Here is a 14,547-nt window from a genome sequence, read left to right on the forward strand (position 1 = left end):
CACATGACTATAGGATAACTAAGAAAGACTTAAAATAATTGAAAGTTATTACCAATACCAACAACGTGCATCTTTCTCGTTCCTTTTCAATGGCTTAATTCTTTCAAGTTTCTTTCACGGATTATTTTTTTCAAAAGGATTATAAATATTAATCAATATATGATTAATATAATCAAATTATCCAAAATCATATCCCACAATGTGCACTACAAATCTATAGATGCATTTTTCATATGGGAAAATTAGAAGTTATGACGTCAACTTAGATTAAAGGATATTGGCGTTAATTTATTCATTTTAAATGAGTTTTTAAATTTTTAAATTTAAAATTGCTTACAATCATATTACCTAGTGGAATTTGAGGAGGGCCCATTGTAAACGTTTGAATAGTATCTCCGACTTCAATTCGAGTAACCGATAGTATAAGTGACCTATGATTTAGCTTCTGCTCGTTATAGTAAAATGGTTTTAGAAAACGATATTAGAGAAAGTTTTGAAAAATATTTTAAAATCAATTTGAGAAAATAAAATTATAAGTTAGTAAGTAATCAACCACAGCACCAATAGCATATAATTTGGGTGGAAAGATTTGAGAACCATTAAATGTATAAGAGAAGTCAATTTGAGAATAATTCAACGAGTTAAAGGCAACTATCAACTAGATTTGTAACATCCCAAGTTTACCGCTAGTAGATATTGTTTGTTTGGCCTGTTACGTATCGTCGTCAGCCTCATGGTTTTAAAACGTGTTTGCTAAGAAGAGATTTTCACACCCTTATAAACAATGTTTCATTTCCCTTTCCAACCAATATGGATCTCATAATTCACTCCCCTCTATGGCCCGATGATAGCATATAACCTAAGTAGGAAGATTTGAAGTTATTAAATGTATGAGAGAAGTCAACTTGAGTATATAATTCAATTGGTTAAGACAATTATCAACTGCATTGATAGCATGTAATCCGAGTATGAAGATTTGACAACTATTAGATGGATAAGAGAGACCAATTTGAGCATAATTCAACCGTGTAGAAGCATAAAAATGTTTAAATAGAGTGACCAAATTATTTAATTAAAAGATATTAGACGATGATTTAGGCGAGATGGGTTGTCTCGGCTTTGATTACTCTCAAAATCTCCACCATTAGATCCACTCTTGTTGTGCTTATTTATACTCTCAGAAAACCATCCTCCTTTCCTATCATATTGCATTATAGGATCATGTCTCCTCCATCCATGGCTGCTCTTCAATCCTTTCACCATCAGGTCACTTCTCTTCTCATTTTCGCTTTTCTTCTTTGTAAATAATAATTTGTTTTGAAATTGGTAGAGTAAGTTGAAAGAAGAGATCACAGAAACAGAAAGATTCACTCTAGATGGAGCAATCAATTGGCACGGTCAACCAGCCATTAAATCAAAATCTGGAACGTGGGTTGCAGCAATTATAATTCTCGGTAAATTATCATTCATCTAATAACAAATATACATTTAATTTTGGCAACCAAATGGATTGAATGGTATTTGAAATGAAATCATTTATGAAGTTGAGTAGAGGACTCAACAAACAAAATTCTAAGCCTTTATGTATGGGTATTAGTGAATCAAGGACTCGCAACTTTGGCGTTTTTCGGAGTTGGAGTGAATTTGGTGCTGTTTTTAACGAGGGTTTTGCAACAAAATAATGCTTATGCGGCTAACAATGTCAGCAAATGGACGGGAACGGTTTACATCTTCTCGCTTGTTGGAGCTTTTCTTAGTGATTCTTATTAGGGCAGATATAAAACTTGTGTCATCTTTCGGATCATTTTTGTCATTGGAAGTATTCTTCAACGATATTTGACATGTGTAATTTGTACACGTTCATATTAACAAGTTTTTATGAGCTTGAGAATTAATAAATTTATAGTTTAGATAAATAAACCTGGCATGAAATTAACTTTTTAATCTAAGTTATAGAAGTGTAACCGTTATTCAGAAACCATGGTTAAAGATTAATATTATAATCAAAAGTCCGGTATATGTGGGTTGGGGTAAGGAAATCTTTTGGACCAACCCAAAATTTTGAATTAATTGAGTTGGTGACTTGGCAAATCGAATAGAGTTCACAACTCAATCCAACCGGGATGGATTGAGTTGTTGGGTTGTTCTTTATTTTAATTATTTTTTAAAAAATCCTCGTTATATAAGACTAATAACTAAAATCTCATCAAACTCAAATATTAAAATCATTAAAATTAGTTAAAAATGTCAAATATACTTCATTTTCATAATAAAAGAGTTTGGTTATAATCCTATTCTCGGGTTGGTCGAATTGACCTGGCTAAAAATTGTCAACGGGGCTAACGGACCCAAATTTTTTATTTTCTAAAAATTTAATCTAACCCAAACGGAAAAGAGAGTTTAATACAACTCAACCTTTATAGTTTGAGTTGAATAGTCCTAATTGATCGAGTTCTCGGACCATTCAAATACGGTGGTGAAAAGATTAAATATTTGAATATTGTGTTAATTTTCAAAAATGGCAGGGCTTGGTGTCATTGTCTCTCCTCCTCCTACCTCTTCTTGATCCGTCCCATACGCTGTGGCGATGAACAAACGCCCTGTGGAAGCCATTCCAAAACCGAAATTTCCCTCTTCTACCTTTCCAGTTACCTCACAGCTCTTGGCAATGGCGGCTACCAGCCCAACATCGCCACATTCGGCGCCGATCAGTTCGATGAAGAGGATCCGAAAGAGGGCCATTCGAAGGTCGCCTTCTTTAGCTACTTCTACCTTGCTTTAAATCTCGGATCTCTCTTCTCCAACACCATTCTAGGGTTTTTTGAGAATGAAGGAATGTGGACTCTCGGGTTCTGGATCTCCGCCGGGTCCGCTCTCGTTGCTCTGCTCTTGTTCCTTGCTGGAACTCCGCGGTACAGGCATTTCAAGCCCTCTGGAAATCCCCTTACCAGAGTATGTCAAGTCGTCGTCTCGGCGGCGAAGAAATGGCGGGTTAGGGTTCCGATTGGAGGAGAGGGGTTGTTTGAGAACGGTCGGAAGCAGAGCCCTAACAGTGGCTGCCGGAAGATTCTCCACACTCATGGATTCAAGTAAGTGAGACGATTTTTCCATTTTCTGAATTGAAGTTTGTGTTTCTGTACATTGTTATATGTTTCTTTCAATTCTTAGACGTGATAGGTTTTGATTCATTCACTTGAGCTTTTGGTTGAATGGTGATTGGTATTAGCTATAGAACCTTTAAATTTACAGTATTCTATTAGCTTAAGATTAAGATTTTTGGTTTAATGGTAGTTTAACGCTTTGGTCTATTGTGAACTTTGGATCATGAGAATTAAGCTCTTATGTTTTCTGTTTCTTGTTAAGAAGTGTAGACAGTGTTTGAAAACAAAACGTTTTAGTAGTTTATTAGGAAGAACAAAGGAATAAGAGAAACAGTAAAGAATAAGATGCCAAACAAAGAGTAACCGCCCATCTCACCGCTAGGAGATATTGTTCTCTTTTGGGCTTTCTCTCAAGAATTTAAGACGCGTGAGAGGTTTTCACACTCTTATAAGTAATGTTTCATTCTCTTCTTCAACCAATGTGGAATCTCACAATCCACCTCCCTTATAGGTCCAGTGTCTTCGGTGGCACACCGCTCGATGCCTGGTTTTGATACCATTTGTAACTGCTCAAGCCCACCCCTAGCAAATATTGTTCTCTTTGGGCTTTCCTTCAAGATATTAAAACACATCTACTAGGGAGAGGTTTCCAGGCCCTTATAAAGAATGTTTCATTCTCCTCTCCAACCAATGTGGTATCTTACAATCCACCTCCTTTGGAGGTTCAGCGCTCTCGCTGGCACACCACTCGGTGCCTGGCTTTGATACCATTTGTAACCGCCCAAGCCCACCGCTAGCAAATATTGTCCTCTTTGGGCTTTCCCTTCTGTGCTTCCTCTCGAGATTTTAAAACGCATCCACTAAGAAGAGGTTTCCACACCCTTATAAACAATGTTTTGTTCTCCTTCTCCAACTGATATGGGATCAATGATGGAACTGGAGACGAAAAAAGTTTCCTAAGCATAGTTGTTAGGAAGGATAAACAGATAAACAAACAAGAGAAACTATGTTTGGTTGACTACTTTTTAATAGTTGTCTCCTCTTAATAAGACAATGAACCTTATAAGGCAAAAGCAAAAAGAGTCAAGGATATGAATAATCGTACAATGATTTTAATGTTACTAGTCGCTCAACCACAGTTCTTAGAGAGTTACAAAAGAAGTAACAAGAAATGAGGAATGGAAACATGATCAAATGGGTGTATATTAATTCTTTCTTGTCATTTCTGCAAAAATTACAGGTTCTTGGATAAAGCAGCCTACATCTCTTTAAGGGATTTAAGCGATCGAGAGGAAGCTAACAATCCATGGCGCCTCTGCCCAGTCACCCAAGTAGAAGAAGTAAAATGCATTCTAAGACTGATCCCAATCTGGCTCTGCACCATAATCTACTCAGTTGTCTTCACCCAAATGGCCTCACTCTTCGTCGAGCAAGGTGCAGCCATGAAAACCACCATCTCAAACTTCCACATCCCACCTGCAAGCATGTCGAGCTTCGACATTCTCAGTGTTGCCCTCTTCATCTTCCTCTACCGCGGCATCCTTGACCCATTCATTGGAAAACTGAAAAAATCCAGCTCCAAGGGCCTGATAGAGCTGCAACGGATGGGGGTCGGGCTGATCATTGCCGTGATGGCAATGGTCTTGGCAGGCATTGTTGAGTGCTACAGACTCAAATACGCCCAAGCTGACTGTGGAGGATCAGGATCAAGCTCCTTGAGCATCTTTTGGCAAGTTCTACAATATGCATTGATAGGAGCCTCAGAAGTTTTCATGTACGTGGGTCAGCTTGAGTTCTTCAATGCACAAGCACCGGATGGGCTGAAGAGCTTTGGGAGTGCGCTATGTATGAGCTCGATCTCGTTAGGGAACTATGTTAGCAGCATGTTGGTGACAATGGTGATGAAGATTTCAACGGTGGATCACATGGCTGGTTGGATCCCAAGCGACCTCAACAAAGGGCATTTGGACAGGTTCTACTTTCTTCTTGCTGCCTTGACTGTGATTGATTTTGTGATTTACATTGGTTGTGCCAAGTGGTACAAGGGCATCAAATTGGAACACAAATATGAACAAACTGAAGAACAACCAGAAAGCTTGAGGGTATGAAATATTATTGAGTTAACCCTTTGAAATAAGAGCAGGAGAGAATGAATGGTAGCATACGAGTGGATCACGTTGATATAGTAACCTAAATGATCAATAGTATATGGATGAGGTTTGGTGTCTTATTTTGGTAACATTATTGATACGGTTCATTTTGTAATCGTTACAAATAATTTGATTCGAATCGGTTGTGTAGACAAGTGAGTTAGGGTATCACATGCAATTAGTTTGTAAAATATTGGACTCAAGAGATGATCATATGCAATTAAATGATTTTTGTATTTGATTCAATAAGCCTATAATATTGGAGACTTAATCAAATAAGGAGTTGGGATATAACTCCACAAGATGTAATTTACTACTCCTTCCCATATAGGGATAAGTAAATGAGTAGTTCTTTGAAGGGTTGATTTTGGTAAGACATCCATGGCAACGTCTTAGTAAATTATTTTGAAAGGAAAATATGGTCGTTGCAGTTGTATCAGAACTATAGACTTATAGATTATATAGATTAGCCTATGATGTAGGCTCAACATATTTCCATGACCTAATCATTGTCATGCATGCCCTATGAATGACAATGAGCGATGTTGTCATGTTATGTTATGATTTAATATGCATGGAATGTGAATGCTACTGGATGAATCAAATGATTTCAAACATGTTTTGATTTAACAAGATTTGTACTGCGATTGTGGTGTTGTGATCTCATGAAACGAGGTTATTAGGATATTTAGCACTACTGTACACATGAAAATGATTTTACTTAGGTTAGATGTCTGGCAACATAGTTAAACAATATAGTGAAATGACCAAAGAGGTAGGAAAAATGTACCAAATATACTAGTGAGTAATTTGCTTTAAATGAAGAAGTCCCGATAGGGCACGGTAGAAAATAATATCCTATTGGTTGTTATAAATATCGAGAATGCTAGTGTTGAAAGAAATTTTTTTACTCAATCACAACAAGAATTAATCGGGTCCAAAATTCATCCAAAACTAAAAACTAACAAAAAATTTCAGCTTCTTGACGTTCAATGGAATGCCACCTTTTTTCGCCTCGGGGTTGACTTTGACTAACTTTTTAAAATTTTCACTATCTCTTTTATATTTTTCTTGAGTTACTCAATAAAGTCCCAAAAGTTCAACTTTCAAAAGAGAAAATCGAGTATTTAATTTCTTGTCGGGCTTGAATGTTATAACTGAGGACCTTTCTATCAGGTTACCTAACAAGCTTTAGTTTTTACATGAATTTGTGTCTCGAGAGAAAGAATCAAGAAAATAGGGGCATACATGAGACTTCATCGCTTCAAAATGAATCCTTAAGGTTGATGAGAAGATAATTAAGAAATTTCATGAAGGAATTGAGAGCTAAAAGTGTCTTGAACGTTCAAACCAATGATGAGTTTCTGAATTTCTTCTCCGGCGAGATTTAAGTTTTTCGACAAACTGTAGAAGCTTATGACTTGGGCTACAGCCCACAAGAAGGTATGAAACTAATCTCTAGCTCTTCCTTGATTCACCATCTTTAAGTTTCACGAGGAAATCGAGAGACAAAATAGCATGTATTGAGCAGTAGAAGGTGACTTTCAGAGCGAGAAGCATCACAAAATACGGCTTGACAAAAGACAATGGAGGAAGAATTTATAGCGTTGGAGAAAAATCAAACCTGAAAACGAGTGTCAAGACAAGAAAATTTAAGGGTTTACAAAATAAAGCGTCCCTCGAATGAATTAGATTGTGATGAAACATTAGTCTAATGGTAACTATCACTATCGCACAAGTACCTCCAGTACTTACGGTAAGTAAAGATTGAAAATTATGACAGATGGATATAAAAATGCTTTCATGCCGTGAGAGTTACATCGGAAGATTTACCTGAACCAACCAAAGGGATTTGAATATAGAGTTGGAGTTATTAGTCAAAACATGCAAAGTCCGAAGAAGCCTCATTTGGATGCGGCTCGACAAATCATGCGATATGTCAAAGCTATAACCAACTATAGTCTTTTGCACAAAAGAAGTAAAGACTGCAGGCTAGTTGGATACTATGATGTTGATTATGCAAGATATCATAATACCAAAGATCAAGCACTAGGTATGTGTTCAACCTCGGTTCGGAAGTAATTTCTTGGTGTAATAAAAAACAACCAATAGTACCATTGTCAACTACAGAACACAGAGAACAAATCAATAGCTGTAGTAGCTAAAGAAAGCACATGGTTGAAACTCTTAACGAAGAATTTGTACAAGAACGTTGACTATCCAGTACCACTTTATTACGACAACCAATATGCGGTTCGTCTAGTAGAAAATCAAATATTTCGTACTCGAACAAACCATGTGGAGGTGCATTACCATTTTATCAGAGAAAAAGTCTTGAAAGAAAATAAGAATAGGAATGACCAAGTGGCAGACTTGTCTACAGAGAGTTGAATATCAGTAAATATGAGGGCTTTCGTTGTCAACTCATATAGTGTGATGATCAACTCATATGGTACGACGAACCATGACTAATGATGAGGGGAATGTTAAAATATCATCAGTCGCTCAACTCAACGATTAATTAATAACAATTAAATATAAAGGAATAAAGTTTAGAAATCTGACTCGCACACGGCGCTAGTCTATCCACACCAACGACGTATTTTCCCATTTTGATTTTTGTAGATCAAACTAAAAAATCCGAGCTCTATTAATGGCGGGGGACAATCGCCATAGATAAACTCCTCCAGCTCAACCTCAAACTGCGTTAATTCCTTCGCCCTACCTCCCTTTGCCGCTGGACATGGCTGCCTCGCTTGTCCTTCCCTCCTGTCCCTCCTCCTCTTACTCCGCCGTATCTTCCTCCTCCGCCTACCACGCCTCCTTTATAACCCGCAGAAGCAGAGATTTCTTCTCCCACGACTCTCTCTCTCCAACTTGTACTCGTTGTTACACCTTCGTACGCCTCTCTTTCTCTCTACTAATAATTGCATTCTTGTTTCACTCTGGTTTATTTTGAATTACAATTTCTGCAACCTTCTGATTCTGCATGTTTTGATCATTTCGACTTGTGTGGTGTATGGATGGATCGTAATTTTAATTTGTTCTATTAGTTTATTTGTGTTTGTGTGTGGTTTTTATCTGGGGTTTTTGTGTTGTGTAGAAGTGTAGTCTGCCTGAATCGGGCAGATATGGTAATGGGAAACCAATTGTTCCTATTCTTAATGAGCGTAGTCTACCGGAGTTCTTGGAATCGGCTAGAATGGGGAGACCGGTTGACAGAAGCGTTAATCGTTTAAAATTGTTTTCTGGAACTGCAAATCTTGCTCTGTCTCAAGTAAGTAGAACTGTATTCCGTGTTGTTTCTCAGTATTGTATTGAAACGATTTATGGTTTTATTTTCGCTAAATTTCCAAATCTGTTGTACTTCAATTGTCATTCGTTTGATTGTTCATATGTCGTCATCTTCAATTATTATCGAACAACAGAATCACTCTTTTTCAACTTTATTAACCAGTACAGTTCATGTCATCTTGTGAATGTTATTTTTAAATCTAATAATTAGTGTGCGATCAAGTTCCATTAGTGTTATCTTCATTCTCATTGATATAATGAAAAGAAACAAAATTCTAAAAGGAATTCACTTCATAGTACACTACATGATCTATGAATATATATATGTTGATAGGTTACCTCAAAGTTTTGATTCTTGCTCACCTAAAAGTTCCGCTTTGCTGGTCTTAATTTATTGCATATCAATATTTGAAACAAGCCTTCAATTTCCTCAATTATTTGGGTTTGATCTACCACTCTTTCTATACTGATCTCAGATTTTTGCATGGATGTGCTTTCTAACTTTCCGGTTTTTATTTTTAGGAAGTTTCAAGGTATATGGGTTTGGAACTTTCAAAGGTTAACATTAAGCGATTTGCTGATGGAGAAATTTATGTCCAGTTGAAAGAGAGTGTGAGAGGATGTGATGTTTACATAATACAGCCCACTTGCCCTCCTGCAAATGAGAATCTCATGGAGCTTTTTGTTATGATAGATGCATGTCGGAGGGCGTCAGCCAAAAATATCACTGCAGTAATCCCATATTTTGGATATGCCAGAGCTGACAGAAAGGCAAGTTTAATCTTTAGAATAGTTTGTTGAACCTATAAACGAAGTTACGTGGCTTAGATATGCCTGGAAAACTATTGACGATGTAAATAGACATGCTGCAATCTCGATTGTAATGTTCTTGATTGGGTTTCAACTTAAATGGGAACCATGAAAGAGTAGAGTACTTAAAATAGTATGTTGAAGATTATAACTAGTTTTTTCCGTCATTTTTATTCTAGTCTCTGATGGTTGTAAAATTATCTGTTGGAATTGTTTTGCCTCACAGACTCAAGGTCGTGAATCAATTGCAGCCAAACTTGTTGCTAATCTTATAACAGAAGCAGGTGCCAACCGTGTTCTTGCTTGTGATCTCCATTCTGGACAGTCGATGGGCTACTTCGATATACCTGTTGATCATGTGTACTGTGAGGTATTTCATATTTAACTCGCTTCTTCCATATATTTGGTTGGGTTTGTAATAACATTAATTTTCTATCTGGTTACCAGCCTGTGATTCTAGATTATCTTGCCAGCAAGACAATTTGTTACGATGATCTGGTTGTGGTCTCTCCTGATGTTGGCGGTGTTGCAAGAGCTCGTGCTTTCGCCAAAAAGCTATCTGATGCTCCTTTAGCCATTGTGGACAAAAGGCGTCAAGCACACAACGTTGCTGAGGTAAACATCTTCCAGAACCATTCTCCCATCCTCTTAGGTTTGGTTCCTATTTGAACTTCGAATGAGAATGAATAGTGACTAGAACAAAAGAATTGGATGAGATCATAGTTGTTCACTTTTGAATCACCAATCATAATCTTTAGTAGCTTTAGAAGGCTGACAATTGTTTAGATGCAAATATGGAACATCATAAGCAAAATATAGTCCTCGATTGGCAGTTGGGTACAATAGGCTCAAGAGTGGCAATACTATGGTCCATGATTGAATGAAATCCAGGCCAAGTATTGAACGTCTTTTTGAAATTCTTTAGGCCACTTGACAGATATGTTGCATTCTTGGATTTATGGACCTTGTGTGTTGTTTCTTGCACATCCAAATGCCAATGCTTGTCGTTTACCTTGCAGGTGATGAACCTTATCGGTGACGTTAAAGGAAAAGTTGCTGTCATGGTGGACGACATGATCGACACTGCTGGTGAGAAGTTATGGATACCTTTGGATGTTAAAATGTATAATAGTTACTTTTAAGATGCAATTTTTGAAAAATGATTAAAACAAAAAAAGAAAGAACACAGATCAAAGCTATGTATATTTTCTAGACCCTAAACTTCCAAGAAAAATGTTCTTATTTTAGACTCTGATTCACAGCAAAGTTGTCTTCACCTGGTGTATATCTTTTATATTTTCGTTCTTGTTTTTGCCTTTCTGGGTGCAGGGACTATTTCAAAAGGTGCTGCTCTTTTACATCAAGAGGGTGCTAGGGAAGTTTATGCTTGCTGCACTCATGCTGTATTTAGGTAATAACATGGTTACAGTATATGATTAATTCCTTCAAAACTTGTATGATTTTTGCACATTTATTATGTTGTTGATCACCGTGCAGCCCTCCAGCGATCGAGAGGTTATCGAGCGGGTTGTTTCAAGAGGTGATAGTTACAAACACAATCCCAGCAATCACAGAGAACTATTTCCCTCAGTTGACTGTTCTTTCAGTAGCAAATCTGTTGGGTGAAACCATTTGGCGAGTTCATGACGATTGCTCTGTCAGTAGCATTTTTAAATAACCCCAAATTGAAGTGTGTCCAAATAATTCACCCCTCTGAAACAATGCTTACAGGTTATTCCCACCACCTTCTTTCTAAAGCTTTTGTCTTGTGAATTTGCTTTTCAAATTACCCATATTCTTAATTATTCCTTCTACTTCTCTGTTAGAATAATCCCTTGTACAAATTCCTATGGGGAATTCTGTAATTTTTGGCTTCTTTCCTAATTCTCATCTTGTTATTGTTATTAACAGGTTATTACACCATAGTATTACTAGTTTGTCTAATAATATTTTTCAGAGTTAGTCGTGTAGTTACAAGCCAAATGAATAATTGTTTTTCTAAGTTCAACCACGCGAGAGTTCGATTTGAATGTTTGACCTTTTAGTCGACGGGTTGAATTATGTTTAAATTGACCCTACTAAACTATAATAAACTATTTTAGTTTAGGCTTGTTTAAAATAATTTATAAAATTATTAATAACTAAAATATATTTGAAAAATATTGTAAATTACTATGTGTGGGTCAACTTTAATCTGAAACTTTGATACATTAATTTAACCTATGAATTTGAATTTTCCTTAAACCACTGTCGCTCGAGGTGGGAGCGTTTGAGAGCTGCATATGTATATCTATATGTATATAGAGTTAAAAAGTATACGGCATGACAATACCATATTTAAAGTGACAATACCATATTTAAAGTGAAAAATTGGTGAGGAAAATATTTTGTTCTCCATTGATCATCGATTGTCTATCCAGAACTGTCAAATGTCGAACCACCAATTTTGGTACCCACTGAATGATCCAAAGTCAACCCATTATAGGGATCAACACCGACTTCCAATAGCCCGTCTCTTACTGCCAATTGCCAATTCTTGAGCTTCGGCCTAACCTAAAGACATAGCCTTCTCAACCTACTCATAGGACTGGTTCACCACTTGGAGGTCCCAATTCACCTTGACCTTCCGTAGAATTATTGATCGGCTCGACAAATTGGAGAATAACCAAGGCCTTTCAGTGATTCGACGCACCCCCTAAGCTATGCATATTTAATGCATGAGAGAGTTTAAAGCTCTGAATTTTCCCATTTTTCCGACTTCACAGAAATTTAGCAAACACTGTATGTTTTATGGATGACATTTTCTTATAATTTTAAAATAACTCCAGTTTTTACAACTTAATCCGGAAGTATTTTATTATTATAATATTCACTAATGAAATCATGTACCTCAATATCATTATACTTTTAATTGTAGCTTTATACTTTTTGGTTTATTTGTATGTGACATTTTGAGGGATTTCAGTAATGAATTTTGTTATTTAAGACACTCCTTAAAAGCATCAATATATAATAATGATAAAACTAATGGAATAAATTAGTGGAATTTAAATTAAATCTTCTTTATTATTATTATAAATTAAATAAGTTTTAAAGTGCGGGTTTAAATTAATAAAATTAGAAGTTGAAGGACGAAAATGAAAATCAAATACGTGGAAGGAAATTAGGGTTTCAAATTGAAAAGGGAATTAGGGTTACGGCAAAGGGAGCGGTGGGTGAATGGGTCTATAAAAGGCCCTCTTTCGCTTCAATTTCCCTCAACTCATCAAACCCTAGGCCTTGGCTTTCCTTCTTTCTCCATCGTTTTCCGCCCAACGTTTAATTGTTTTTTTCGTTGAGAATTGTTCTTCTCAATCGTCTATTTTGCTTTGACATTGAAGCTGTGAGGAAGATTTCTGTGCCATAGCCGTCCTCTTACGAGGGGTCGTCGGTGATGGCTACACATCCCTCTAAGAAGTTCTGAGCTTTTCCCTTCTTTTTTGTTTTTTTTTTTTTTTTTTTTTGTGGTTGTTCTTCGATTTCTGTGGCTGTTTTCGTTGTTCTTTCTTGATTCTGTTGTTTTGATTAACTGAAAATGCGAGGTGACGATAGAAATTCATGTCTGTCAATCCACTGACTAATTTAGTGTGATGTTACAGTGAATCCCGACAGGTTCCGATCGCTCTTCAATATTCTCTTCTGTTTTACTTTTTCTAAATTTTTAACTGTCTTGTAATTTGCTTTTTCTGAATTCAGATCTAGATATGATTTGATTTCTTTTTTCTTTTTCGTAATTTATTTTCTTTTGGATTTTCTTATCAATCATGTTTCAGAACATCCTTTTATTTTGAATTTGATTTAGATGGGAATGAGTGATTGGGCATATGATGAATCTCATATAACAAATGGGTAATTTGCGTCTGAATCATTTCATTGATGCTACATCACCTTGGAGAACTGATGCCCTTTTTTTGTTTATTATTTTAACAATTTTCATACTTTTCTCTTTTGTTATGTGTTTGCGTAGTCCCATTTTTCATCAGGGAATATTACTGGATGTATTGCGGCTGGTTTTTTGTTGCTACAGAGTTCACTGGAGTTTTCTATGATCCATCCAACATGGAACATTGAACATGGCTGTCCTATGAATTGACAGTCACATGTCTTCATTCTTCTACGACAGTTGCTTAATCTCTTTTTCTAGCAGTAATAATATTCGATCAAGGTTCGAGTAGCTCATCTAAATGGCAGTCATAATATCCGAAATATGGATCCATTTAGATTAGCTACTCACCTGGAGACCCCTTAGATATGAGTCTTGAACACTCGTTCCAGCTAATCTAAGAGAGTTGCAAGCTGTCTATAGCTAGAGATGTCAATCTTAAAGTAACATTTATCATACTTGAATTCATATTTTCCATCACTCAAACACATTCCCCGAGACCGGTTCAGCTGCCACAATCATCCATTGCTTTTTTTTTTTTTTTTTATCAAACTACGAAAATCTGAGACTCTCCTAACAGGAATAAGAGCCAAACAAACACAGTACATAGATGAATATGGTTCCGAGTATAGAACAGATGTTCTATTGATTTGACATTTTCTTCAGAGAATTTTCGAAGGTTTGGTCAAGTTATATTAGTTTTTGTAGTCAATGAGCACTTGCTGCTGAGTTCTTCCCACTTTTTTTTCTGTGCAACTAGCCTCCTTACCTCTGAGTATGACGCATTCAGACGACAATTCAAATAACAAAACCATAGTACTTGACCATGTTTACTTTGTTAAGTTATTGGAACTATGAGAATGAGGATCTTCTCTCACCCTACAATTTATAAACATCTCCTGCTCTTCTTTATTTGGAACTATTCCGTCGTCATTCCATCTACCTATTCCCACCCTATAGAAATTCATATTTCCAAGAATCAGTGAGAATCATAGTAGCATCTCCATGATCATGATTCGAATGTTTGGAGTTTTTGGATTTCTTTCGGATGTGTTGGATGGTTAACTACCGGTAATGTTTGGGCCATTAAAATATGGAAACACTAACTTCTAAATGGTCTTAACCAATATTTAGGATTAGTAGGATTTGCCCAATGCCTCAGCAATCCCCTCTGTATCCGCCTAACACCTAATGTAATGTTATTGGGGCACACAAACATTCCCCTTTATCCAACTAATGTAATGTAATAGGGTCACTGTGTGCCCAAGCA

General features: G+C 36.5%; 2 protein-coding genes and 3 non-coding genes across 5 annotated transcripts; all 5 read left to right on the forward strand.

Annotated features, from left to right (window-relative positions):
- The first annotated feature begins 1,221 nt into the window (after nt 1-1,221).
- Nucleotides 1,222-5,508, forward strand: LOC111784702 (protein NRT1/ PTR FAMILY 7.3-like). The gene is made up of 4 exons (XM_087126301.1): nt 1,222-1,266; nt 1,331-1,428; nt 2,526-3,089; nt 4,342-5,508. Exons 1-4 carry the CDS (start codon nt 1,222-1,224, stop codon nt 5,207-5,209), a joined length of 1,575 nt encoding a protein of 524 aa, XP_086982427.1. The 3' UTR covers nt 5,210-5,508.
- A 2,321-nt stretch (nt 5,509-7,829) lies between these two features.
- Nucleotides 7,830-11,239, forward strand: LOC111784699 (ribose-phosphate pyrophosphokinase 1). Its single transcript, XM_023665315.2, has 8 exons — nt 7,830-8,150; nt 8,355-8,528; nt 9,068-9,316; nt 9,582-9,725; nt 9,803-9,970; nt 10,375-10,444; nt 10,685-10,766; nt 10,853-11,239. The coding sequence occupies exons 1-8, from the start codon at nt 7,995-7,997 to the stop codon at nt 11,031-11,033; spliced, it is 1,224 nt and encodes a 407-aa protein (XP_023521083.2). The 5' UTR covers nt 7,830-7,994; the 3' UTR covers nt 11,034-11,239.
- Nucleotides 11,240-12,732: 1,493 nt separating this feature from the next.
- On the forward strand, nt 12,733-12,822 carry LOC111784708 (small nucleolar RNA U61). Its single transcript, XR_002813578.1, has one exon. It is a non-coding gene; the product is annotated as a small nucleolar RNA U61 (small nucleolar RNA).
- A 109-nt stretch (nt 12,823-12,931) lies between these two features.
- Nucleotides 12,932-13,017, forward strand: LOC111784710 (small nucleolar RNA snoR14). The gene has a single exon (XR_002813579.1). It is a non-coding gene; the product is annotated as a small nucleolar RNA snoR14 (small nucleolar RNA).
- A 192-nt stretch (nt 13,018-13,209) lies between these two features.
- Nucleotides 13,210-13,303, forward strand: LOC111784707 (small nucleolar RNA Z101). The gene has a single exon (XR_002813577.1). It is a non-coding gene; the product is annotated as a small nucleolar RNA Z101 (small nucleolar RNA).
- The last annotated feature ends 1,244 nt before the right edge of the window (nt 13,304-14,547 follow it).

The sequence above is a fragment of the Cucurbita pepo genome, chromosome 8 (assembly GCF_057944985.1).
Source record: "Cucurbita pepo subsp. pepo isolate OVF chromosome 8, ASM5794498v1, whole genome shotgun sequence".
Taxonomy (NCBI): Eukaryota; Viridiplantae; Streptophyta; class Magnoliopsida; order Cucurbitales; family Cucurbitaceae; genus Cucurbita; species Cucurbita pepo.